Source organism: Microcaecilia unicolor, chromosome 10 (genome assembly GCF_901765095.1).
Source record: "Microcaecilia unicolor chromosome 10, aMicUni1.1, whole genome shotgun sequence".
NCBI lineage: Eukaryota > Metazoa > Chordata > Amphibia > Gymnophiona > Siphonopidae > Microcaecilia > Microcaecilia unicolor.
Window position 1 is genome coordinate 216,779,497 of NC_044040.1, and position 24,944 is coordinate 216,804,440.

The 24,944-nt window shown below is 44.1% G+C and overlaps 1 protein-coding gene across 1 annotated transcript in view; it reads right to left on the reverse strand.

Moving 5' to 3' along the window:
- Window positions 1-24,944, reverse strand: part of LOC115479234 (intestinal-type alkaline phosphatase-like) — a 42,738-nt gene that overhangs the window by 11,414 nt on the left and 6,380 nt on the right. Inside the window, exons 2-9 of the mRNA XM_030217068.1 lie at window positions 22,272-22,388; window positions 19,735-19,850; window positions 14,055-14,229; window positions 12,434-12,606; window positions 12,202-12,336; window positions 7,680-7,755; window positions 4,286-4,420; window positions 1,286-1,477 (exon numbers count right to left, since the gene is read on the reverse strand). Of these exons, the coding sequence (XP_030072928.1) occupies window positions 1,286-1,477; window positions 4,286-4,420; window positions 7,680-7,755; window positions 12,202-12,336; window positions 12,434-12,606; window positions 14,055-14,229; window positions 19,735-19,850; window positions 22,272-22,388 (1,119 nt within the window). The remainder of the gene's footprint in view (window positions 1-1,285; window positions 1,478-4,285; window positions 4,421-7,679; window positions 7,756-12,201; window positions 12,337-12,433; window positions 12,607-14,054; window positions 14,230-19,734; window positions 19,851-22,271; window positions 22,389-24,944) is intronic.

Here is a 24,944-nt window from a genome sequence, read left to right on the forward strand (position 1 = left end):
ACCTTTGTGATGATACTCCAAGGATTGGGCATTGATTCTGCCTCATAATGATGAGCCCATGTTTCTTCAGCTGCCATGATCTTATGAAGAAAATTCCTCATCTTCATTCTCCTACTGGGACAACCAATGCGGAAAGATTTCAAGTCTAAAAACTTTTAGTTCTGCAGTCAATATGTGAGGGGCCCATCTTGCACAAATATTTCGATATCTAAGAATATTAATAACGTAACCCACATGCTCCTGTATGAAATGCCGTGTTAACAATTTCCCTTTGTGTGATTCTCCTTTACAAGTTCATCAACCTTCCTCATGTGAGACTCATCCGTTACTGTCATAGGTTACCCACTTCATTTTTAATCACACAAATCAGCCCTTCCCAGCAGGGGTGTAGCCAGACAGCAGATTTTGGGTGGGCCTAGTCAAGAAGTGGGTGGGCACCAAGTGTTCTCCTCCCCCCCCCCCCCCCCCCCCCCCAATGCGATGAGGCCAGTATCAGCAGCTTAGGAAGCTTAGACTGCCGAAGTGCAAAGCAGTGTTTTCAGCACCATCAGGGGGAGGTCTTCAGCTGGCGGAGCTTGGGATCCCCACTAGCTAGCACTAAATATGTGCTGCTGTTGGGTGGGCCTGAGCCCTAAGTGGATGGGCCTCGGCCCACCCAGGCCCACCTGTGGCTAAGCCACTGCTTCCCAGTCCACCATCTTTATGTTTTTGGCCCAGAGATACACAGTGCTCACGTGAAATCAGTCATCATGTATGAATGCAGCAGTGAATTTCAGTTGGAGGGACTCCTTCAACAGTCAGAAATCATGGCACATTGCTTAAATCATTCACTACATGCTTTCGTTTCAGAAGCATTAGCAAAACAGCCTCTTCACACAGGCAGTTCTCCCTAACTGAACATGTGTAGCACGTCAACTGATGAATTCTGGAGGTGGAGGCATTACTTTTCATTCAACCCTCATATATTGTAAATGGTCTTATTGGTCTCAGAAAGGTAGAACATCAAGTATCCTAACAACAAATGGAACATAAACACCTTGGGGAAATTCCCCAGCAGGAATATTTGAATTGTGATTGTCACAATACTGAATCGATCCACCAAGACAACTCTAAAAAAAAAAAAAAAAACTCTTGGAATTAAATTGACTGGTTTAACTTTATTTCAATTTAATATTTCCTAAACGAGTTGTCTATTAGCAGCACGTACCTCAACTCCAACACTAACTTCATTGAGGGTAGTACAAATATTATTAGAATAGGCCCTGGGAATTCGTGGCAGACTTACCAAAGATGGAGTTACCACGTAAGGTATAGCCACCAAAACTGAAAACATGAGAGTGGTCGGCAGTGACCACGGTCAGCGTCTCTGATTCCTTGGTCATCTCACCAGCTTTCTGGATGGCTCTATCAAACATGACAGCCTCCGTCAAAGCCTGCTTCGCTTTTCCATCGTGGTGTCCGTGGTCAATTCTGCCTCGTAGAGATAAATCAGAAACAAATCAATCAAGCATTGAGGTAATCTGCAATGAGCATTACAACACAGACAGCACTGGCAAGACTCCAGGAATGGAGTTGCATACATGATGTGATCATGGTTAAATCCAAAATTTCAATGAGCAAAGGGTGCCTGGATGTCTTGGACAATGGTTTAGCTTGTCTTGGTAGCCGTGCGAATCAATGCAAGAAGGCTTGTGTACATTGGTCTTGTAAGAATTATTGAGGAAGATGACAAGACTTGAAATGGCCTCCCAGTGGGGGTTAACACCCTTAACCAATTCTGGGCACACTCAGGACCAATGTGGAGGGTGTTTGAAGTGCAGGTAAAAGACCTAAGGGGTCAGGTGCTGGTGAGAAGTTGACTATAGGAATTTATATGCTTATTTAGCTAAAGTGGGCAGATTGGCTGGGACAAGTTAGCTTTTTCTATCATCTTTTTCTCTGTTACTATAGAAACGAAGATAACAGGATACTGAAGAGGTGGGCAAATGACTGAGGGGTCAGGGATGACGGTGGACGGTGCACGGTAGGGGTGTATAGCCCAAACACTTTCATTTGTCTTAATTTCCCATGTGTTTACAGGGATTTGGGGTTCGTTTTATTATTTTTTAATGTCATAAGTAATGCTCATTATTTACAATGCAGGAAAAAAGTGTGCTCTATTTACCACACAGAATAAAAAAAACTAATTTGGGGTTTTTTCCCCTTTCATTGCAGAGTAAAAATGATAACAAACAATATTGGAAACAAATGCATGTCCCTAGTGTACGGTGCAAAGATTACAGATAGAAGGTGAGCACACCCAAAAACGAAGGCCGTCCAACATCCTTACAGAGATAGATGTGAAACCTAGAACAGACCTCGCTATGACCTCTCTCTTGTCTTTGGAAAGGACCATGTAGGGTGAATAAGATGCAGATGTTCCCATCCAGCGTTGCCTGGTGCATTTAATCTTTCTGGGCTAGAAAGGTGTGTTGATGTGCACGTCTGAACTAGACGATGGGCCGACCGATCTTTCTACTCAGCAGCGTTACTCTTACTGTAGATTCCCTCATGTCTCCAGAATCCCAGTTTTTAGCATCTCCTCAAAGATATAGCATTTTGATCTTCTTGGGAACTTTTATGCTAAAAGTGGAAACTAGTGCTTTCCACTTCGGGCTCCCCCACCATCTCCCCCTTCCTTCCTCAGAAAACCCCATCTCCATCTCAGAGAGTCTCCGGTTCTAAGCTCTGAGCTTCCAAAAGCTGTTGGTTTAGAAACTTTTAACATCCTAAATTATACATTTGTTTGCAATTATCATTCTTATAAATAAACTCTATGTTACTTATTATTATTATCAGGGGCATAGCCAGACCTCGGCGGGAGGGGGGTCCAGAGCCCAAAGTGGGGGGGGGGGGCGCAGTTTAGCCTGCCTCACCCAGCCACTGACCCCCCCCACCACTTTTGACCCCACCTGCCACCGCCGACCCCCTGCCACTTTCGACCACCCCCCCCCACCCCCCGCCACTTTCGATCCCACTGCCGCTGCTGACCCTCCCCCGCCACTGCTGCCTGGTACCTTTGCTGGCAGGGGTCCCCAACCCCCACCAGCCAAAGTCTTCTTCAGCGCCAGTCTCCGGTGCCTTCACTGATCTGTTTCTGTGAGTCCTGACTCCTGACATCCTGCGTGCGTCAGGAGTCAAGACTCACAGAAACAGATCAACGAAGGTGCCGGAGACTGGCGCTGAAGAAGACTTCGGCGGCAGCGGGAGGGGGGATCGAAAGTGGCGGGGGAGGGTCAGCGGCGGGGGGGGGGGCGGTGGAAAGTAGAGGGGGCCATGGCTAAATCTGTGGGGGCCCATGCCCCGTGGCCCCACCTAGCTACGCCCCTGCTATTAATATAAACATATCCTAGAAGGAGTTGGAGCTCAGAACAGCTATTTGGGAGACGTGATTTTAAATACTCAGAGTGCTTTCTTTTATACACGTCACTATCCCTACACAGTCCATCAGTGGACATGTGATTACATTGTTCTGCTAGAAATTGTGTTACCCCTACCTTACATATCTCCCTATAAAGAAATAAGTCAGTCAAGAGTGTATTAAGGATGAAGTAGATGAAATGGAAAATGAAAGGGTTTCAGTCTTGTCTCCTGCAGTTCAGAACCTCCCCATAATCAGGGGCGTAGCCAGACACATAATTTTGGGTGGGCAGAACTCCACTTTGTCCCACAAGTGATTTGGTCTCTCTGTTACTCACCTGCATACCATATGGTCTGTCAAACATTCCCCCCCCCCCCCCCCCCGCATACCTTTTAAATAGCAGATTTTCACCAGAAGCGAGCAGCAACTAATACGCACTGCTCATGTTGGCCCCACACCCTTCCCTCTGATGCAACTTCCTATTTCCGCATAGACGAGAATACATCAGAGGGAAGGCTGTGGGGCTGGTGTGAGCAGTATGTATTAGTCGCTGCTCGCTGCAGGTGAAGATCTGCTATTTACAAGGTATGCAGGAGGGACAGTTGTTGGGAGTGTTTGGCTGATGGGGCTTGGGTATCCCTGCCAGCCACATCATGGGCGTGCTGCTACTGGGTGGGCCTGAGTCCAAAGTGGGTAGGCCTGGGCCCATCCAGGCCCACCCTTGGCTACGCCACTGCCCGTAATGACTGTCTGTTGTGAACTATAGATCCAGGACTGCAACAGCCCCTCCACCTGTTTAAAAACAACAAACTAGAATAGCTATAAAACAAAACTTGTGAGGTTTTGATTGTACAGATAAAATGAAAACAGAGACGAACAACTTATCTTCAACAAAGAGGTAGAATCCTTTGGGGTTTCTGCTGAGGAATCGGATGGCTTTTTCTGTCATTTCTATAATTGAAGGATCTGAGCTTCCATTCCGATTTAACTCATACTTCATGTCCCCAGGCTCAAACAAACCTGTATAACAAACAGTGAACACAAGCGGAGAAATGTGAAAAGTGCAGTGGAGGGGTCGGGTGAAATGGACACCCTCAGGGTAAGACAGAGATCCACAGGGACTTGGTATTTGAAGAGCCTTTTAAAAGAAACCCCGCTTTGAAAAATGCTGGAATCCTTGCCTTAAACTACCCCCCCCCCCCCCCCCCCCCGAAAAGATCAGTTCCCTTTAGCAGTGATAACAGGGTCTAACCAAGGACTCTCTTTCTTGTATGTTTAACATCATGAGAGATTCAGAAGGTTAAATCTGCCTCAGTGTTGCCAGATGGAAAAAATTGTTCACGCCCAAAACCAGCCCCCAAACCCGCACAAAGTCAATTTGCATATGAATGACATCATTAATAAATATTAATGAGGCTATTTGCATACAAATGACATCATTAAGCCCGCCTCCACTGGCCGCAGGAAAATTGAGCCAACCCACTGCGGGCAAAAAAAACACCGGCAGGGCAAGAAAAAGCTGCCCAAAATCCCACAACCCGCATGCGGTGTGAAAAAGCCGCAGCGGGTCGCAGAAAGGAGCCCGATTGGGCGGGAAACCCACAGCCCTGACAACACTGCCTGAATTTCTCACTGCTCTTACCTACAGGTCATGTTAGTGTCAGTGCCCTGGCTGGTGTAGGGAGAAGCCAGCTGGCCAATAGGAGACAGGCATCTGCATTTTATTCCAGCAGTGTTGCTGAGCTCTGTACATCCTGCTCCTGTCAGAAAGGCTCTAGCTAGTCTCTAGAAAGGTCCAGCACAGGAAAGCTCTGGAACTTACAGTTTTGAAGGTGCTGGGAGTTGGTAGAAGCCTGGGAGGAGAGAAGGTGCTGGTGGCGGTGGAACTATTCCCTCTGAGTCAGGGGCGTAGCTAGACAACAGATTCTGGGTGGGCCTAGGCAAGAAGTGGGTGGGCACCAAGTGTTCTCCCCCCCCCCCCCCCCCACACCACCACCAAAAAAATATATCTCAGCTGGCGAGAAAACGCTTCTTTCTACCTTGGCTTACCATCAAAGGGAAGTCTTCAGCTGATAGAACTTGGGATCTTCACCAGCTACCACTAAACGTATGCTACTGTTGGGTGGGCCTGAACCCAAAGTGGGTGGGCCCTGGTCCACTCAGGCCCACCTGTGGCTACGCCACTGCTCTGAGTATTTAAGCCCACTCTCCGCTATCCCACTTTCTCTTAGGTTCATCTCTAGCATCTGACCTTGCAACTACAGGGAAGCCCCTTCATATATGGCTGAAGCAGCCGGTTCATACCTTCACAGGTTGGCCATGTTCTTGAAATACCACACAGCTCTGAAGCACCTTCCCTCCCCCTTTTCCCTGCCCCCTGTCCTACCTACATTGTAGTTCTGCCCTCCTTCCCTTTCTAACCATGTGTTGTTACTATATTTACTTGAGTTAAACTATTTCTTGTTGCTTTCTCAATGTACGTAGGCCACCTAGGCATACGTTTGATGGGCAGGACAGCAAATCCTAAATAAACTTGAAACCTGGTGCATAAGTACATAACTGTTGCCATACTGGGACAGACTGAAGGTCCATCAAGCCCAGCATCCTGTTTCCAACAGTGGCCAATCCAGGTCACAAGTACCTGGCAAGATCCCAATATATTTTATGCTGCTTATCCCAGAAACAAGCAGTGGATTTTCCCCAAGTCCATTTTAATAATAGCCTATGGACTTTTCTTTTAGGAAGCTATCCAAACCCTTTTTTAAAACCCTGCTAAGCTAACTGCCTTTACCACATTCTCTGGTAACTAATTCCAGAGTTTAATTACATGTTGAGTGAAGAAATATTTTCTCCAAATTGTTTTAAATTTACTACTTTGTAGCTTCATTGCGTGCCCCCTAGTCCTAGTATTTTGGAAACAGTAAACAAGCGATTCACTCCACTAAGTATTTTATAGACCTCTATCATATCTCCCCTCTGCCGTCTTTTCTCCAAGCTGAAGAGCCTCAACCACTTTAGCCTTTCCTCACAGGGAAGTCATCCCATCCCCTTTATCATTTTCGCCACCCTTCTCTGTACCTAGTGAGTAGATTTAACTATCTAAGGGAATTAAAGTAGCCATTAATTGTATTTTCTTCTATGTCTGGAGAGAGGAGGAAAGATCTGTAAATAGTTACTACTTGGTCAGGAAAGATAATACTGGGCCTAAATCATTTAAAGGATAGTAAAGTTTGGTTCAGACTGTGGGTGGAGTGGATTCTAACTCAAAGTCTGGTGCTACTTGCTGTGACCTCCCAGGATAAATCCTGGTCCAACCCCGGTCCCAAATCAACAAATTCAATGTGTGCCCCTTCCACCCAGCTTCCAGGGCTCACACCAGGCAGCCACATAGGTGTAAAGACAAGGGGCTTACATATGGTCCTACTCACCATTTTATGATCAGACAATTGGAGAGGAAATGGTAGAAATGAAAAAGTGAAACCCTCCTTTCATGACAGTTCACATTTCAGAAGTAAAACCTTTTTCAGGTCATGTCTTACATTCTAGGGCTCAGGATGCCTCAGAGGTAGCACTTTTAATGCTTTCAACAACGAACAGTGACACCCAGTGGCCAGATCAAGGGCCCACAAGTGCAGAGTTCCAGACAGAGTCGCTACGCATTTATCCTGGCCAGGGACTACCACAGCTCTGACTAGGCTACATCATATGGGGGGAAAACCCCAGGGTAGATATGAATGAAGGTTCATAGCCCAAGGGATGAAGTTTTGATTATGCAGGAAGCAGATTCCAGCCACATTTGAAAAATGTTAAGTTTTAAGAAATCAAGTCTGCATATTAAAATAAAATGTAGACGTTGGCCCCTTCCATGATGTTTTTTGTAGGATTTCTAGACAAGTTTTCAAGTCTCATATTTTTATCCCGTGAAATCCAAGGACTCATATGCCTGCTGTTCTTAGAAATATTTTAACAGCACAATCCATAAAAACCCTGAGGTAAACAGGACTGACTCAGTTGTGCTCAGTGACATGGTCTTTCTATTTTAGTCTTTCAAAGTGATAGGATACTGTCCACAGTAAAACTGATTTTACTACTGCTACAGTAACTGTGACTCCAAAAATGTTAAAACTAGCTTTACACACATCAGCACAAAAACTGCAGTTCTGACCTCCTGCCATAAGAGGTGCTAAAACTAACTAGTCCCATAGCTAGACAGAAGCTGGGGGTTACTTATACATGCAGTCCAGATAATCTCTGAATATTGCTCACTGTGTTATCTTACCCATAATGTGCGTTATCGTGGGGCTGTCAAGGTTTAGGTGGTCCAGCTGGTCTTTATTCCATACATACTGAGCTCCCTGACAAAAAAAAAAGGAAACTTTCAAGATGAAGCAGTTACTCTTTACTAAAGAGTTTAGGGGAGTAAAGAGAGGTTCTGAATTCACCAATCAAGTGTGTGCTTTGGACTTTACGTTAAGGAAGAAATAATTGGAACCAGTTGGGCCAGTTTTCAAATGCTGTGGTCAGCATGTGTTTAGGCCCTGGTCGCAGCATTTAAATTGTCCACGTGTGCTCATGAGTGCTAAATATACAGCATGTATCCCAGAATGATCAGTACTAGCTATATGAGTAGTGGCAGATATTCAGCCACTCTCTGCTGTTCTAATTGGGAAAAATTGTAAAATCTTTATTTGAAATTGGGGTATTGTCCAGATGAATTAAAGTTGGCTACAATTCGTCCTGTTACAAAAGATTTGAAATTAGGAAATGCTGTATTATCCAATTATCATCCCATTTGCCCATGTGGTTAGTAAAACGCCTGGCTCAGCCACTTGCTTCACCGATCCTTCCGTTGCTACAGGCCTCTCTATTTCTGGGTACCATTCCCTAGAAACATGCCTTAATCACTCCTTTTCTCAAGAAGCCGCAACTTGATCCCTCTTTCCCTACTAATTTTTGTCCGATTTCTAATCTTCCATTCTTTGCAAAAATTCTGGACAAGTTGTTTTTTCACCAGCTTGATACTTTCATTGAACACACCAACGTCCTTCATCCCCATCAATCCAGTATTCATGTAGGTCACAGCACTGAGACACTCTTGCTATCTATGCACAACACTATTAGGGTCTGTCTTGACCAACGTCGCCCAGTTATCGTTTCCTTGGATCTCTCTTCTGCGTTTAATCTCATCGATCACTCTCTTCTGCTTCGTTGTCTCCGTGCCATTGGTATTTCTGGGGTAGTTCTCTCTTGGTTTACCAGTTTTCTCTCTGACCGTTCTTTCCAGCTCTCCTCTTCAGGTGTTCTTTCTTCTTCTTTCCCTGTAGTAATCAAAAGTTCCACAAGGGTCTATTCTTTCCTTCATCCTGTTCAACATGTTCTTGGCCCCTCTGCTCATGCTAATCCAAGAACATGCTATGCCGATGATACACAGATTTTATATAGGGTCCCTGACAATACCTCTTTCCCCCATTTCCCCACTCAACTCTTGTTTAGATGCTGTCTCCTTATGGCTGAAGAGCAATGGCCTTTTTCTCAACCGCTCTAAATGTGAATCCATTTTCTTTACAACCCCTACCTCTCCTACACTCTCGGCTCTGACTAGTGACGTACACTCCCTTTGTCTTGGGTGTCATTGTTGATTCTAAACTCATCTTCTAAACGCAAATTGATTCTGTTGTCTGCTTTGCCTTCTTCACCTTTCGTGCTAGCTGTTCTTTTCTCCTCATTCTATCTGTACCCTCCTTCTCTCCCTGGTAATTTCCAAAATTGATTACTGCAACTCCCTCTATGCTGGTCTTCCCCTACATTCCCTGAAGCACCTTCAACTATATTCAATCCACGGCTGTTAAAATTATTCACCATGTGCGCCTCTTCGATCACCCTACATCACTCCTTTACCGTGAACATTGGCTGCCGGTTTCCTCCCAGATAGAAACATGACAGCAAATAAAAGCCATATGACCCATCCAGTCTGCCCATTCTCTGTAACCCCTAACTCTTCCTTTTCCTAAGCGATCCCACATGCTTATCCCATGCCTTCTTACATTCTGGAACAGTCCTAGACTCCACCACCTCCACCGGGAGGCCATTCCACGCCTCCACCACCCTTTCTGTGAAATAATACTTCCTTAGGTTACTCCTAAGCCTATTCCCTCTTAACTTCATCATATGCTCCCTCGATCCAGCGCTCTCCTTCAGTTGAAAAAGACTCTCTTCCTGTACATAAATGCCCTTGAGATATTGAAATGTTTCTATCATGTCTCCTCTCTCCCTCCTCTCTTCCAGCGTATACATGTTGAGTTTCATAAGCCTGTCCCTACAATTTTGTGTTCAAGACCGCTTACTAGTTTTGTAGCCGCCCTCTGGACCGAATCCATCCTGTTTATATCTTTCCGTAGGTGCGATCTCCAGATCTGCTTCAAACTCCTCATATTGGTCTTCAAAGGGCATTTCCAGTTTGCCCCAGCTTTTGACTCCTTACTCCCCATCGCGTCTTCCAAGCTCCTTTTTAGTTCACTTGTTACGTGTCCTCCTTCCCCCTCCACCATGACACTGCTTTTAGTTACCTCGGCCCCAAACTTTGGCGTTCTCTTCCTCCTTCTTTTAGGTCCACCTCTTCTCTCCCTTCACTCAAAGCGCTTCTTAAGACTTCTCTTTTCTTTGGCTTTTGAGCCTTCTTCTCAGAGTCCTCTTTCTTAGGTTCTCTTTCTACCTCTCCTTCTATTTCTTGTGGCATCCTCAGCTGTATGACCTTATTTTGACTTTTTTTTGTAAATCGCTTGTTCGCGTATTTGGATCTATTTGGCAGTGTATGAAGCCCTCATAAATAAATAAAATAAATATTTGTTAACTTATTTGCTTCAACTGTATTTACGTGTTATAATATTGTTATAATAGTTATGTTGTATTACAGCTACATTTTTTTAAATTTATAGATGTCTTTATTAAGCAATGAGAAACCAATACAACAGCAAGTAACACACAAAATTAATGCAAAATGCATGGTATAGTAACATAGTAACATAGTAGATGACGGCAGAAAAAGACCTGCATGGTCCATCCAGTCTGCCCAACAAGATAAACTCATATGTGTATACCTTACCTTGATTTGTACCTGCCTTTTTCAGGGCACAGACCGTATAAGTCTGCCCAGCAGTATTTCCCGCCTCCCAACCACCAGTCCCGCCTGCCATCACTGGCTCTGGCACAGACCGTATAAGTCTGCCCTCCACTATCCTCGCCTCCCAACCACCAACCTCTCTTCCCCCACCTGCTCCGCCACCCAATTTTGGCTAATCTTCTGAGGATCCATTCCTACTGCACCGGATTCCTTTATGCATATTCCACGCATGTTTGAATTCCGTTACCGTTTTCATCTCCACCACCTCCCACGGGAGGGCATTCCAAGCATCCACCACCCCCTCTGTGAAAAAATACTTCCTGACATCTTTCTTGAGTCTGCCCCCTTCAATCTCATTTCATGTCCTCTCGTTCTACCGCCTTCCCATCTCCAGAAAAGATTTGTTTGCGGATTAATACCTTTCAAGTATTTGAACGTCTGTATCATATCACCCCTGTTCCTCCTTTCCTCCAGGGTATACATGTTCAGGTCAGCAAGTCTCTGCTCATACGTCTTGGAATGCAAAACCCATACCATTCTTGTAGCTTTTCATTGCACCGCTTCCATTTTTTTAACATCTTCGCAAGGTACGGCCTCCAAAACTGAACACAATACTCCAGGTGGGGCCTCACCAACGACTTGTACAGAGGCATCAACACTTCCTTTCTTCTGCTGATCACACCTCTCTCTATACAGCCTAGCTACCTTCTCGCTACGACCACCGCCTTGTCACACTGTTTCGTCGCCTTCAGATCCTCGGATACTGAAGGTGTGTGACATGGTATAAAAAACAAACTCAGAGTACAATAAGACATAGTCTATAAGAACGCATAAGTACAAACTCAATGCAGCTATGAATACTAACTATACCCCTAATTTTTCCGTTTTTATAATCACCCACCCCGCAAAACCAACCCAAAACTCCTCCGCACAAACCCAATCCCCTGCCTAATAACTCTCCCATAAATCTTCAAACCACTCCCCCTCCCATCCTATCATCCCTCCTAAAGCAAATAAGCTGAAAAAAAGGGAAAAACAATCGCCATTCATGCAGGACAGATTTGCACAAAAGGGTCCCCAATCATTTCCCATCTGGACAATGTTTTCTTTTTCACCGCTGTCAAACGCTCCATCTCACTATTACAGCTACATTTTTACCATTTATCATCTATAATTTAAAATTTAAAAAAGAGACTTAAAGAAACCCAGCATAGGCATCCAGATATCAACTGAACATCTGCGCGTATCAGTAGAGTTAGGTGGAATACCTACATTCTGCCCTGGCACCATCTGGATAAGGTCACTGAAAAGTCCCAGAGAGGGCTGGCTAGGGCAGGAAGCAGCTGCCACTCTCTGGAAAAGTGCTTTTAAATTTTGGGCTGAATATGTTTATGCCATAAAAGAGGGCAGAACCAGAGAGCTTTGTTTGGGTAGAAGGAAGAAACCAATCTTCAGCCCCACCTTCACAAACTCCTCAGTTGCTGATGCTGTGTTGGGCAAAATGTTGGCGGGCCCATGGCCCCTGTGGGCCACCTTATTCCACTGCCTACGTTTGAGAACCCTGGTTCCTTGGCATCTTCTCTAAGTAAGACCCATTGGTAAAGATGTGGGGGGGTTTTTCAAATCATGAAGGAAAGAAACATGAGATAGTCTTAAATCAAAGTTTAGGACTTGTACTAACCGTTTTCGCCTTTTTCCATTCTTCTATAAGATTCCTCCCATCTTTGCGGAGTCCATTTTGTTGGGCATTTTCAGGATACTCAGGGTCACGAGTTCCTGAAGGAGTCATATACTTTCTTCCTCCTCCAAGGATGATCTGCAAAGTTCATGGGATAAACCCTCAAGTTTATATTCCACTAGGTAAAACTCATTGGTCGATAAGTGAAAGATATGACAGGAAGCACCAGACATACATCAATATCCGTATTGCTGATCAGCTGAGAAGCTATATCCTTGCAGCCCCCATCCAAAGCCTCTTTTGGCATGTTGGCATCAGAGTACCAGTCTCGATCGGCAACGTGGGCATAGTTGCCTGCAGGGGAAGCATGTTGCACCCGTGTCGTGGTTACAATCCCAACTGATTTACCTGCATCAATAAAGGACACTCACAGTTACCACAAGGGGGCAATGCCAGACTGGGGGTTTTACTGCCCTCTAGAACAAAAGAACTAGATTTCAATCAGCCGGGTCTAGACTACAATTGCCACTTTTTCAAGGGGATAACGAGTGCATTAAAGAGTTCAATGGAAGTCTAGGTCACAGTTCCGATACCCTCCTTTTAGCAGGAGCAAAGCAAACTTTTCTCAAGCTCTTGGATCTCTGTGACAGATTTGGGAAAGAAGGTGAATTGAGTGTATCTTGTGATCCCCAGGAGGAGATTGAGAAAAGTGAACCGATTCCCAAGTGAAGGGAACAGGCTGTCTAATTTCCACGTTATTAAAATGCTTCTTCCTAAGGGAATGGGTTTCTTCTTTGTTATGACCCAAGACGGTTTAAGCTGCTTTTTTTTTTTTTTTAATAAAATTTAAAACCATAGTTTGTCCATCCTTGCTGTGATTCAGAGTTTTAAGGCCTGAAAGGACCCACTGCTGATCTCAAACAAGGGCTGTGATCTTTGAGTTTCCGAATGAGGTTGATTTTTGTCTTCATTTCAGATGAAGAGGTGCCTGGGAGCCAGGGGAGTCCACCTGGATATTTAGAAACTAAGCTGAAGGCGACTGTGACCAGCTTTCCAGAGCTCAGCTACGTCATCAAGGCAGCTCATTTACAGTAATCTCATTTACAAGTAAATCAGGGGTTGCAAATAGATCCCTCTCCCCCTTAACCCCCACTATAACACGCTGTGTATTTCACGGGTATATTGCGACCATATAATCCTTCACTTTTTCACCACTGGACACAGAGTAGCTCTCAAATATTCATCACAAATGTACTGAACACATTAAAAAAAAACAGGCTTTAGTTACACCACCTGCCCTCTGATCCCTACCTAGGCAGCTGGGAAAGGGCCCTGCCTCGAACATAACAGTGGTTGCCAGACCTGTCCTGGGGGCTATCCACAATTAATATTCATGACAGAGATTTGCATTCATCTCCTCCACTGCAAGCAAATCTAACTCATGAATATTTATTTAGTTATTTGTTGCATTTGTATCTCACATTTTCCCACCTATTTGCAGGCTCAATGTGGCTTACATTATGCCGTGATGGCGATCGCCATTTCCGGATTGAGAAATACAAAGAGGCATTGCATTAAGGTTCATTCATTCTGGAGAGCCTGAAAACCTGCCTGACTAGGGTCCCCCAGGACAGGTTGGGGAACCACTGGTCTAGACTGTCCCATTCCCTGAGGCATGAGGTGCTGGACTCCTGGTCCTCAAAAGCTTATGACTCAAACTGTTTAGTCTATAAGGTGCCACCTGTGTCTGTCATTTTTGTTTCACCAGATTACCACAATTGTCCATTTTACCCAGCCTCAAGGAACACTGTCCCTCCTCTGGTTCATCAGGAGTGGGACACAGCATGGGATGGTACCTGCTCGCTTCGCTCTCCGCAGAACCGATACGACTTCATTTTCTTTGTTGGTGTTGCAGACGGAGACCTTGGCAGCAGAGGTCAGGCCGATGGTCCCATAATTTCCTTTCACCCCACACAAGTAGGCAGTAGCTGTGCCAGCGCTGTCCGGGACCTGACGGTCCACATTGTAGGTCTGGAATTAACAAGAACGCGACGTACAGTTTGCATGAAAGAACCTACAATTCAATAGTCAAGCTGGGATATTCTTCGGATTAGTGCTATGCATTCTCTCTCCCTGGAGTTACTGATGTCTGTGCTATACCATCCCCCTCCATGAGGCTGCTGTTATACATGCAAACGTGTGTGTGTTTGAATGTACGTGTACTTGTGCATGCATACGTGTGTCTGTGTGATGTGAGATAATTGTAATTTATCACCTTCCTATAGAGATTCTTTCTCTTCTTAGCAATGTTGATACAAGGCGTTGGCCCATTATGGTAGAGATTAATGCATTATCCCACTCCTTTATCTTTGTGTTTCTGATTAATATAATGATAATAATTAGTGCTTTGTACTTTGAGCGTTGGGTCTGCCAGAATACAAAGCAAAGATCTTAATATGTAATGTTGACTGTCCTGCTTGTAACTTGAGCAGCCATGTGGCCAGATTGTCTGACAGGCTGTGACACGGTACAACTGCAGGGCTCATGGTTCAAGATGTCATTTACTTACTAAACCACATTTGAAAGCAGCACAAATGCTGCACACCTTGCGGGTGGGTCCTGCCTGTGGGAATCCTCAGGGAAATGCAGCATCACGAGGCCTGTTTATTAAGCTGAGTTCACTGTTTAATGTGGGACTTATAGGGTTAGGGGGTCAGTTTATTTATTTGGTCCACTTGTATCCCACATTTTCCCAGCTTATGCGGGGCTCAATGTGGCTAACAAAGTTACAAGAAAATTACATAATACATCAGGAGAAAATTGTTCCAGTAATAGGATACAAAGAAGTACAGAGGAGCTGAAATAAGAGAACATGGATGGGAAAACAGGAGCAACCAAGAAGAAGCTGCCACAGTTCCACAGTTTAGGCTTCCACTTTACGTGGAGGAGTAGCCTAGTGGTTAGTGCAGCGGACTTGATCCTGGGGAACCGAGTTCGATTCCCACTGCAGCTCCTTGTGACTCTGGACAAGTCACTTAACCCTCCATTGCCCCTGGTACAAAATAAGTACCTGAATATATGTAAACCACTTTGAATGTAGTTGCAAAAACCTCAGAAAGGCAGTATATCAAGTCCCATTTCCCTTTCCCTTATGACATCACAATATCAGAAGTGAGCCAAGTATCGGGCCATCAAGCCATTGTGACATCACTGATGAGGTTGGCTCTTATTGGTGGAATGAGTGGAGGAGTAGCCTAGTGGTTAGTGCAGTGGACTTTGATCCTGGGGAACTGGGTTCCATTCCCACTGCAGCTCCTTCTGACTCTGGGCAAGTCACTTAACCCTCCATTGCCCCTGGTACAAAATAAGTACCTGAATATATGTAAACCGCTTTGAATGTAGTTGCAAAAACCTCAGAAAGGCGGTATATCAAGTCCCATTTCCTTTTCCCTTTCTAAGACTATTCTCTAACAGCAGCTATACATGTCATCGCCATCATAAGTCAGCAGAAATGCAAACTTACACCAGGTCTACTGCGACACAGCTGTTAGTGTATAACGTGTGGTATTCTATGCCGGGCACATTAATGCAGCCTGCCTCTGCCGCACCTATTTCCCTCACCGGAGAATGACCCCTCCTTACAATTACATGCTAAGCCATTTTAGGACATAATTATACAGTAGCAGTGTTCTAAAAGTTTAAGTGTATAACTAAGACAACCTGTTGTAGAATGAAGGGTTAAGTGCTTAAATATTCAAAGTTATTAAAAAACACTCAGACTGTGAAAAAATGCAGGAAGACCTTAGGAAACTGGAAAACTTGGCATCCAAATGGCAGATGAAATTTAATGTGGACAAATGCAAAATGATGCACATTGGGAATTATAATCTGAATAATAGTCACCTTAGCAGTCAGTTCTCAAGAAAGAAATCTGGGTGGTGGAGTAGATAATACGCTGAAATCTGCTCAGTGTGCGGCGGTGGCCAAAAAAGCAAATAGGATGCTAGGAATTATTAGGAAAGGGATGGTGAATAAGACCAAAAGTACTATAATGCCTTTGTATCGCTCCATGGTGCGTCCGCACCTTGAGTATTGCATTCAGTTCTGGTCACCTTATCTCAAAAAAGATATAGCCGAATTAGAAAAGGTTCAAAGAAGAGCGACTGAAATTATAAAGGGGATGGAACTGTTCCCATATGAGAAAAGGCTAAAGAGGTTAGGGCTCTTCAGCTTGGAAAAGAGATGGCTAAGGGGGGGGGGCGGGATATGATAAGAGGTCTACAAAATCCTGAGCGTTGTAGAACGAGTAAAAGTGAATCGATTTTTCACCGTTTCAAAACAAAGACTAGGGGACACTTAATGAAGTTACATGGAAATACTTTTAAAACAAATAGAAGGAAATATTTTTTAACTCAATGAATAGTTAAGACCTGGAACTCATGTTAGTTTTAGGAGTGACTTTTCTGGCAATGCCTCCTCTGAAGGTTATTGTTAATGAATTGGACAGTTATTTACATTCAAGTGATACAGACAACGATGGTTAGACTTTTTGGAAAAGCAAGCAAAAGTGCTGGCCAAAACTGGCAAAGCTTGCACGGGGGATCCTGTGCATTCCTGCTACCAGCACATCTTCTGAGAGGACATTTTCTATTGCGGGAAGGACTGTGGAAGACGAGAGACTTTGACTGCATCCTGAGATCTTTGATAATTTATTATTCATACACAGATTTAAAAAAATCATAAAAGTGCTTCGTATTTCTCTCCCACTAAGGCATACAGAGCGGGTTGTATTTTTCCCCCTGGACATTTTAACAGGGTGGATTGGGGGGTCCTTGGAGTAGTAGAAGTCAGATATTGTTTGAGTTAGAAGGGGAGAGGTTGGCACGGGAGGGGGGGGGGTTATTTCACTTCCTCATTATTTATAAATCACAAATAGAAAACAATAACAACAATAGTTGTACAGAATATTGTTCCTTTTTATACTTTAATTAATTTAATTTAAATATAAAATGATAATTGTTTGAGGCTTCTGCAGATGAAGACAGAACCGCAGGGATGGAGCCAAAGTGTCCCAGTGTCATTTTCTAGTGTTGATCTCTGATCTGTTCTACTCATATCCTCATGAAATGTCTTTGAAGATGCAGAGATCTACCTTTTCAACTGCTGATGTGAATCTACTGTTTGGACTGTAGTTACTACCCCTATTTATTTGAGGAGTGGCCTAGTGGTTAGGATGGTGGACTTTGGTCCTGAGGAACTGAGTTCGATTCCCACTTCAGGCACAGGCAGCTCCTTGTGACTCTGGGCAAGTCACTTAACCCTCCATTGCCCCATGTAAGCCGCATTGAGCCTGCCATGAGTGGGAAAGCGCGGGGTACAAATGTAACAAAAATAAAATAGATACTATGGAGATTCTACATGGAATGTTGCTGCTATTGGAGATTCCACATGGAATGTTGCTATTCCACTAGCAACATTCCATGTAGAAGGCTGCGCAGGCTTCTGTTTCTGTGAGTCTGACGTCCTGCACGTACGTGCAGGACGTCAGACTCACAGAAGCAGAAGCCTGCACGGCCACATTGATGATCTGCAAGGGCCGACTTCTACATGGAATGTTGCTAGTGGAATAGCAACATTCCATGTAGAATCTCAAATAGTAGCAACAGTGGAGGAGTGGCCTAGTGGTTAGGGTGGTGGACTTTGGTCCTGGGGAACTGAGGAACTGAGTTCGATTCCCACTTCAGGCACAGGCAGCTCCTTGTGACTCTGGCAAGTCACTTAACCCTCCATTGCCCCAGGTACAAATAAGTACCTGTATACAATATGTAAGCCACATTGAGGCTGCCATGAGTGGGAAAGTGCGGGGTACAAATATATTAAAAAAAAAAGTATCTGTAAACTTGTTTCAGATTTTGGGAATTACACAGTGTTATCCTGTGTGTTGTTTTCAAGTGAGAGGTTCCAGAGTGGCCAGAAGACCTAGAAGGTTCTGTCCCCTCAGGGAAGGATGTTGCATGAGCGAGGAAGGGTTTTGTGTGGCCTGGATAGACTGGTCTGCAGCAGGAGTAGACAACCACGATCCTTGAGAACCACAACCCAGTCATCGATCGGTTAGTGTAGAGGACTGAGAACCAGGGAAGCCAAAAGTTCAAATCCTGCTGATTATCCTTGTCATCTTGGGTAAATCAGTTAATCCTCTATTGCCTCAGGTCAAAACTTAAGCTGCAAGCCCTCCAGGGGCATGAAAATATCTGACTACTACTGGAAAGGCACAAGCTAAATCCTCAATTCTAATCCTAATAAACGTAGCAATAAGAGACATGAATGAATTGCTAGTCTTCAGCCTAAAGCATATGGGGGACAGAACACAATCCTATATAATAAAACTCACCCTCAACGTTCTGAGGACACTGACGTCACTGTCAGTTCCTCCGGGCACTTCCTTCCGGTTCGAAGGGTCCGTGGTGGCAAAGCCATCGAAATCACTGTGTTGGGGCCCCGCCCTGGCGTCAAACGTGATGACGTCGAGGGCGGAGCAATGGCGTCAGTGGCTAAACAACCAACGACTCAGCACATTGAAAGTGGCGTTGGCGTGCGTTGACGAGGTCCGCAACAATGGCGGTCAGTGCCTTCACAACGCCGAAGGGGTGAGCGGGGGGGGGGGGGGTTCGGGGGGAAAACCCTGCTAGCGCCCGTTTCATTTGCGCCTGAAACGGGCATGTTTTACTAGTTATATATGAAAGGCTGGAGAGGGGAGCAAGGATAGAGACATTCAAATACCTCCATGGCACAAATGCAGAGGAGGTGAGTCTCTTTCAATTGAAAGGAAGCTCTGGAACAAGAGGGCATAGGATGAAGCTGACAGAGACAGGAGTAACCTAAGGAAATATTTCTTGATGGAAAGGACGGGGGATGCATTTCACGGCCTCCCAGTGTTGATGGTGGAAATACATACTGCACCTGAATTCATGCAAGCATGGGACAAGCACAGAGGATCTTTAAGGGAAAGGAAAAGATTGTAGAGCTTAGTTGGTATGGATGGGCAGACTGGATAGGCCATATTATGGTCTTTATCTGCCATCCCTATATTTCTATGAATGAGTTGAATTGCATTCGCTTCTGCAAGAAGTTGAAAGTTCAGCTCATCAACCAAGTATTTCTCCCATTTCATTGAGTTGAATAGAAAAATTTCAGTTGGGTTTACGCATAATTGCATGAGAATGTGATAGGTATGTAGATTACCTAATAGATGTCTTACAGCCTGTTATGTTTTATTGTCCTTGCTCTGTTTTATACTGCTTGTTTATGGGTGTTTTCTTGTACCCCACCCTGGTTTAGCAATATAGAGACAGAAACTGTAAATCAGCCAGAGACGATGAGGAACATGAGGTTTCCAGACCATACCAGTCCCTTCTTCAGATATACAACAATAACTTTAGATTGTTTTTATCTCATAGCCTGCAGAGAATCCAGTTTTATTGAGACCAATATGCTGATAGACCTCTGCTCCTGAGGAAAAGATAAGGTAGAAAGAACCTTGGACAACGCCAGGTAGGGAAACTTGTCCATCGTTAGCTGAGTCTCTTCCCCGCTCTTCCCTTCCAGCTGTCCACTCAGGATTCGGGTAGCAGTTACAGTAGGAACACCCATCCCTGAAAGCAAACAAATCAGCAACATGGGAAACGGCACTGCATGCGTTCTCCACCCGTTAGTACAAAGTAGACTGGAACAACGCCTCAGTATTGTTTTATACCAGTAGTAATACAAACACTTCCCAGTTTACAATGTGCTGCAGCTACAAAGAAACAGATAACAGATGAGAACACTTGCATTTAAGGCAAGACTCAACTTCCATTCAATACATCAATAACCACAGCAGTCCTTCTCCATCAACACACACAGCACTGACTTCCAACAAAGCTTCCATTTATATGGTCAACATGACTTCAGTAACTTTAAATCATGAGCAACATCTGCACCTGATGGTTAAACAGCTCGTGGGCCTTCCACCTGAATCCTACATCATCTCTGGATCTTCCAAATGCTGGGAACATCTTCCAATGCTGGGAACATCTTCCCAAATCCAGTAGATATATTTTATACATAAGACTATTTATCAACTAATTCAACGATCTTCCAAAGTCATGTGTCTCTATACCTTATATCTTATTCAAAACTGATTATCCCAAAACCTCAGTGATGTTAATCACTGCAACTTCAACTGCAGTGATATAATTAACATCAAAATCTTCATAGGTTCTTTAACACCTAACATTCTTTATATTATTGAAAACTTTTTCACTTATCTCATCTCATTGTCGGACCCAGGGGGAAAGATGTCCGACATGCACGTTTCGCCCAAACCTGGGCTGTCTCAAGGACCTTCCCCCGGTCTTTTCATTAGCATCAGCTCAGCAAAGGTAACTCTTGGCTACTAAGTCTTATGTATAAAATATATCTACTGGATTTCAGAAATTTATGTTGTATGGTGATTGGAGATCCAGTTCTAGAAATATAAACTTGCCTTGTTATTTAGCGGGAACATCTTCCCAGCATCTTTTTCATCCTCTAAGGATCACTTCAGCTCCTCAGGGGTAGGACCATTCACCCAGTGCTTAGATGCCTGATTCTGTTGCTCTAAGAACACATCTGTAGCCCCAAACTAAGCCGGACCCCAGTTCAAGGTTAGCCAAGTCGCTTTTTGCCCTGGCGCCATTTGATAAACATACCTGCCCCCCCCCCCCCCCCCCCCCCCCACATACTCTCACAGGCATACACACTGATACACAAACCCAACAGTGAAGGGACACATCCACACACCTGTTTGCGCCAATGTGCGCTCGCACTTTCGGTTTCATCTGGACATGTGCAGAACAGCTGCGCTCACTGCAAAAGCATTGTTCCTCCCCTTGCCTTTGGTTTCACAGTGCAATTTCACCACGCTTAAAATTTAAGCATAGTTAGCTTCGGGCATCCCTTAGGTATTCGTTTGCGTTGCTGTTGTCTTTTGGGCTTTGAGAGCATCGGCCCCCAGGTCTGCTATTTTTTTTGTTTTCTGATCAAGTGAAGGTTAGCATAATCCACTGAAACTGTTTTTATGGAGCGATTTGAGGGCAGAGTGTGATGTGAGATATCTCAGCATGCTTCCTTATTGTTTGATAGATGTTCTTTATGATATGTGCTTTTGTATTGATTTTATGTAGGTTGATTGTAATGCACTTAGTTTTTTAGGCAGAATATAAATCAATAAATAAATATTAGAAAATATGAAACCACAAAAAGCAGCTCCCACTTCCTTTCGTTCTCTTCGCAGCAGAGGGACCTATTGAATTTCGCTTCTTACACTGTGTCATGTGTATCAGAGCCGGGCCTTTCACTTGGTTTCTGAAATAAAACGTGCTGGCAATGGACCTGGGAATTCAGAGTTTGGTGCACCAAATGGCTGCAGGTCTGTGGCCTAGAATGGGATGAATGGAACGTGTTTCATCCAGTCCCGATGGTGTCCTACCATTACGAGCTCTGCCTGTTACTGAAGCCGCCAAATAGCTTTACAGCCAAACTACTTTCTTTGGTGACCTAATACTCAGCCACTTACACTTGTACCTGGCTTCACTCTAAAGGCAGGAGACAGGTCCTTAAAGAAATCTTACCCACAGCCAAGCAACAGCACAGTTAGCTCACTCCAGACCTACCAAGTTACCCAGTTCCAGGATGGAGACTTTGAGATTGTCCTGGATTTACGACCACCCCATCCTGTTGCAGCACTGAGTTCAATGGTCAGGATCAGGAACTACAAATCCCACAATGCTTTGGGATGCAAGTTCAAGATGTCTCCAGCCTGGAACTGGGTAACTTGACATCTCGCTCACTCACTGACTTCCACTGGCAACAGTACCTGACTGGCCAACAAATAGCCATAATGTCCCTGGTTTCAGCCCACATCCACAGCCCGTGCACAAAAGGTTTCATTCATGATTCTCTGACCTCTACCCTCGCACCAACAGAAACACCACAATCACTACTGCACCACTGAGATGTGGAGTTGGTCGTACCCAAGACCTCGTCCTACTCACCGTCTCCAAGGAACAGGATAAGATTCTTTGCCTGGTGATGGATCGGCTTCAGCGTCAAGGCTGTCTCAATAGCCTTTGCAGCTTTCTCATTCCAGAACGATACCTTTGCTTCTTCCACTGTGGAAAGTTATATACATTTTTTAATTAAAAAAAAAGAGAGAAAGGGATACATCTGGGGTATTTGCAAGGTTCAATGTCAGTTCCCACTCACCAATTCCCATCTAGACAATTGCCACCTAGGACAATTACCAAAGAACCAATTCCCACTCATAACAACAACAGAAAAATGCCAAACACATCCCTTTCTCCTTCCAGACATGCAGTTTGTTTGGGGTTTTTTTTTGGGGGGGGGGATTCCCCCATCCACAAAATACACCTATCCAAAAAGACTTAAAATAATCTACCCCAAGCTCAAGACACACGCTTTTTAAGTTTGAAACATTTCATTTTTTCCACTCCCACTCGATTCTACTTTTTTTTACACTGGTTTCTAGAAAGTTCTAGAACATATCACAACGACCCCTCTCTTGAACTTCAGTAATTGACTGTTTTAATTGTTATTTCATTATTGATTTCGTTATACCCAATGCTTTATCTCACTATGTTACTCATATTCTTGTGTAATTATTAATTGTATCTTTACTCAGCTATGGCAATAGCCAGGGCGGAAAATTGTAAGCCACATTGAGCCTGCAAATAGGTGGGAAAATGCGGGATACAAATGCAACAAATAAATAAATAAATAACCCTCCAGCTTCCAGATGATTCTCCCTGTCAGCGTCTGAAACAGCAGCGCCACAACGCAACGTGACGCACCTCCAGGACTTATGGGAGTTCACTGAGACCCAATACAAGAAAGAAAGAAAACGAAGCTACAGTAAAAAAAATAAAAAGGGCTAGGGAGGGTGAGAGATGACTGGAGGGGAGGGGAAGTCCTTGGTGGGAATTGTTCCCCTTAAGTGGGAATTGGTTCGGTGGTTATTGTCCTAGGTGGGAATTGTCCTGGGGGGAATTGGTGGGTGGGAACTGTCCGGGTGGCTACTCACCAGATACCATTTTCAGACCATTCTATATTTCCTGATAAAGACAAGGTTGATTATTTATTTATTTTAAACATTTATATACCACCTATAACCAGGGTGGTTTCCATACAAACATACATAATAAAAATAGAAACAAAATAAAACAGAGTACAATCATATACAATTCACAATAGTACAATTCTTCATTCTCAAATTCTGTTACCAAAATATAGCTGCTCACAGAGTGCAAAACCAGCAGGTTAACACAAAATTTAAAAAAATGCCACCACAGAAGGTGCGTCTTCAATGTTTTTTTAAATTGGAAAGTACTGCCACGAAGACGTAACTGTCCTGAAAGCGCATTCCAGTAAAGGTGGATGATCTTGTCTCAGCATAACGTTTTTTTATTACTAAATCCAAAGAAAGCCGCATGGCATTGTCTGATCTCAATGTCCTTCCTAAGTGGTACACGTTCAAAACTTGTTTAAAATTAAAAGGAGCATTGGAATAGAGAGTCCGATGCGCAATCATCAATACCTTAAACTGAATTCTGTGAATTACTGGTAACCAACATAGATGCTTAAGAGCCTGATGTCACATAAGAAAAGTTTGATACACCTACAGTCAATCGAGCAGCTGCTTTCTGGACTGCCTGCAATGCCTTGATACTCGAAGATGCTGTTCCAAGGTAGAAGGCATTGCAGTAGTCCAACCGCAACAATACCATACTCTGAACTACAAATCATAACTAGACAACGTCGGTTTCATTTATACAATAGATGAAGATACTTAAAGCTTGCCTGAACTACCCTACAGACTTGACCTTTCACATTAAGTCTATTATCCAATGTCACCCCTAACAGCTTTGTTTCTTCTTTTTTTACTGGGGCAGACATATCTTCAAAACAAACCATATCAGGCCACTCAAAAGGCTCTTCCCTTCTCATAATCATCACCTCAGTCTTAGATACGTTCAGCACAAGATCATTTGTAATCATCCCATTTCCATGATGAACCACCCAATTGAACATCTAAACCTTTCCCCCCCAAGATACAACAGGGAAAAAAATTGTTCCTCACCAACATATAGCCGATAATGGACACCTAAAGACTGGATTCTCTGTGTGTGACCGAGACCAGGTATTTTGTTAATATGAGTTTTCTATATAACGATCTGTGGTAGTTTGGCTTATTCATTCTCACACCAGTTGTACTGATGTTCTATGGCCCACTGTAATATTTAGGGTGCTGCCTTTTTGTAGGTAGGGTCCTTGTTTTGAAAGTTAGTGCTGGCATGGTAGATTTGCTCTAGGTCCTGAGTGACTTTAATCTTTTTAAGAGTTGTTATATATGCCTTGTACTGAGAGGGTTTATGTTGGTGAAAAGTTCTAGCTCTGCTCTTCAACCATTGTTGGGGGGGGGGGAGCAGGGGCTTCTGTGGATACATAATTTGTTTTAATACTGCCTGAAGGAAGCAAATCTGTGTTGGGAGACCATGGCTCAATGAGGAATGAAGAGTACAAACTCTTGTAACTTTCCCCACCCCCAGCCTCCAATGTGGCCTTCAGGAGCTGAATCTTGTACTGTTGGCCTAGTTGCAGTTATTTGTTTGGGGCTGAGCATCGGGTGGAACACGGGTGTGGTAGGTGGT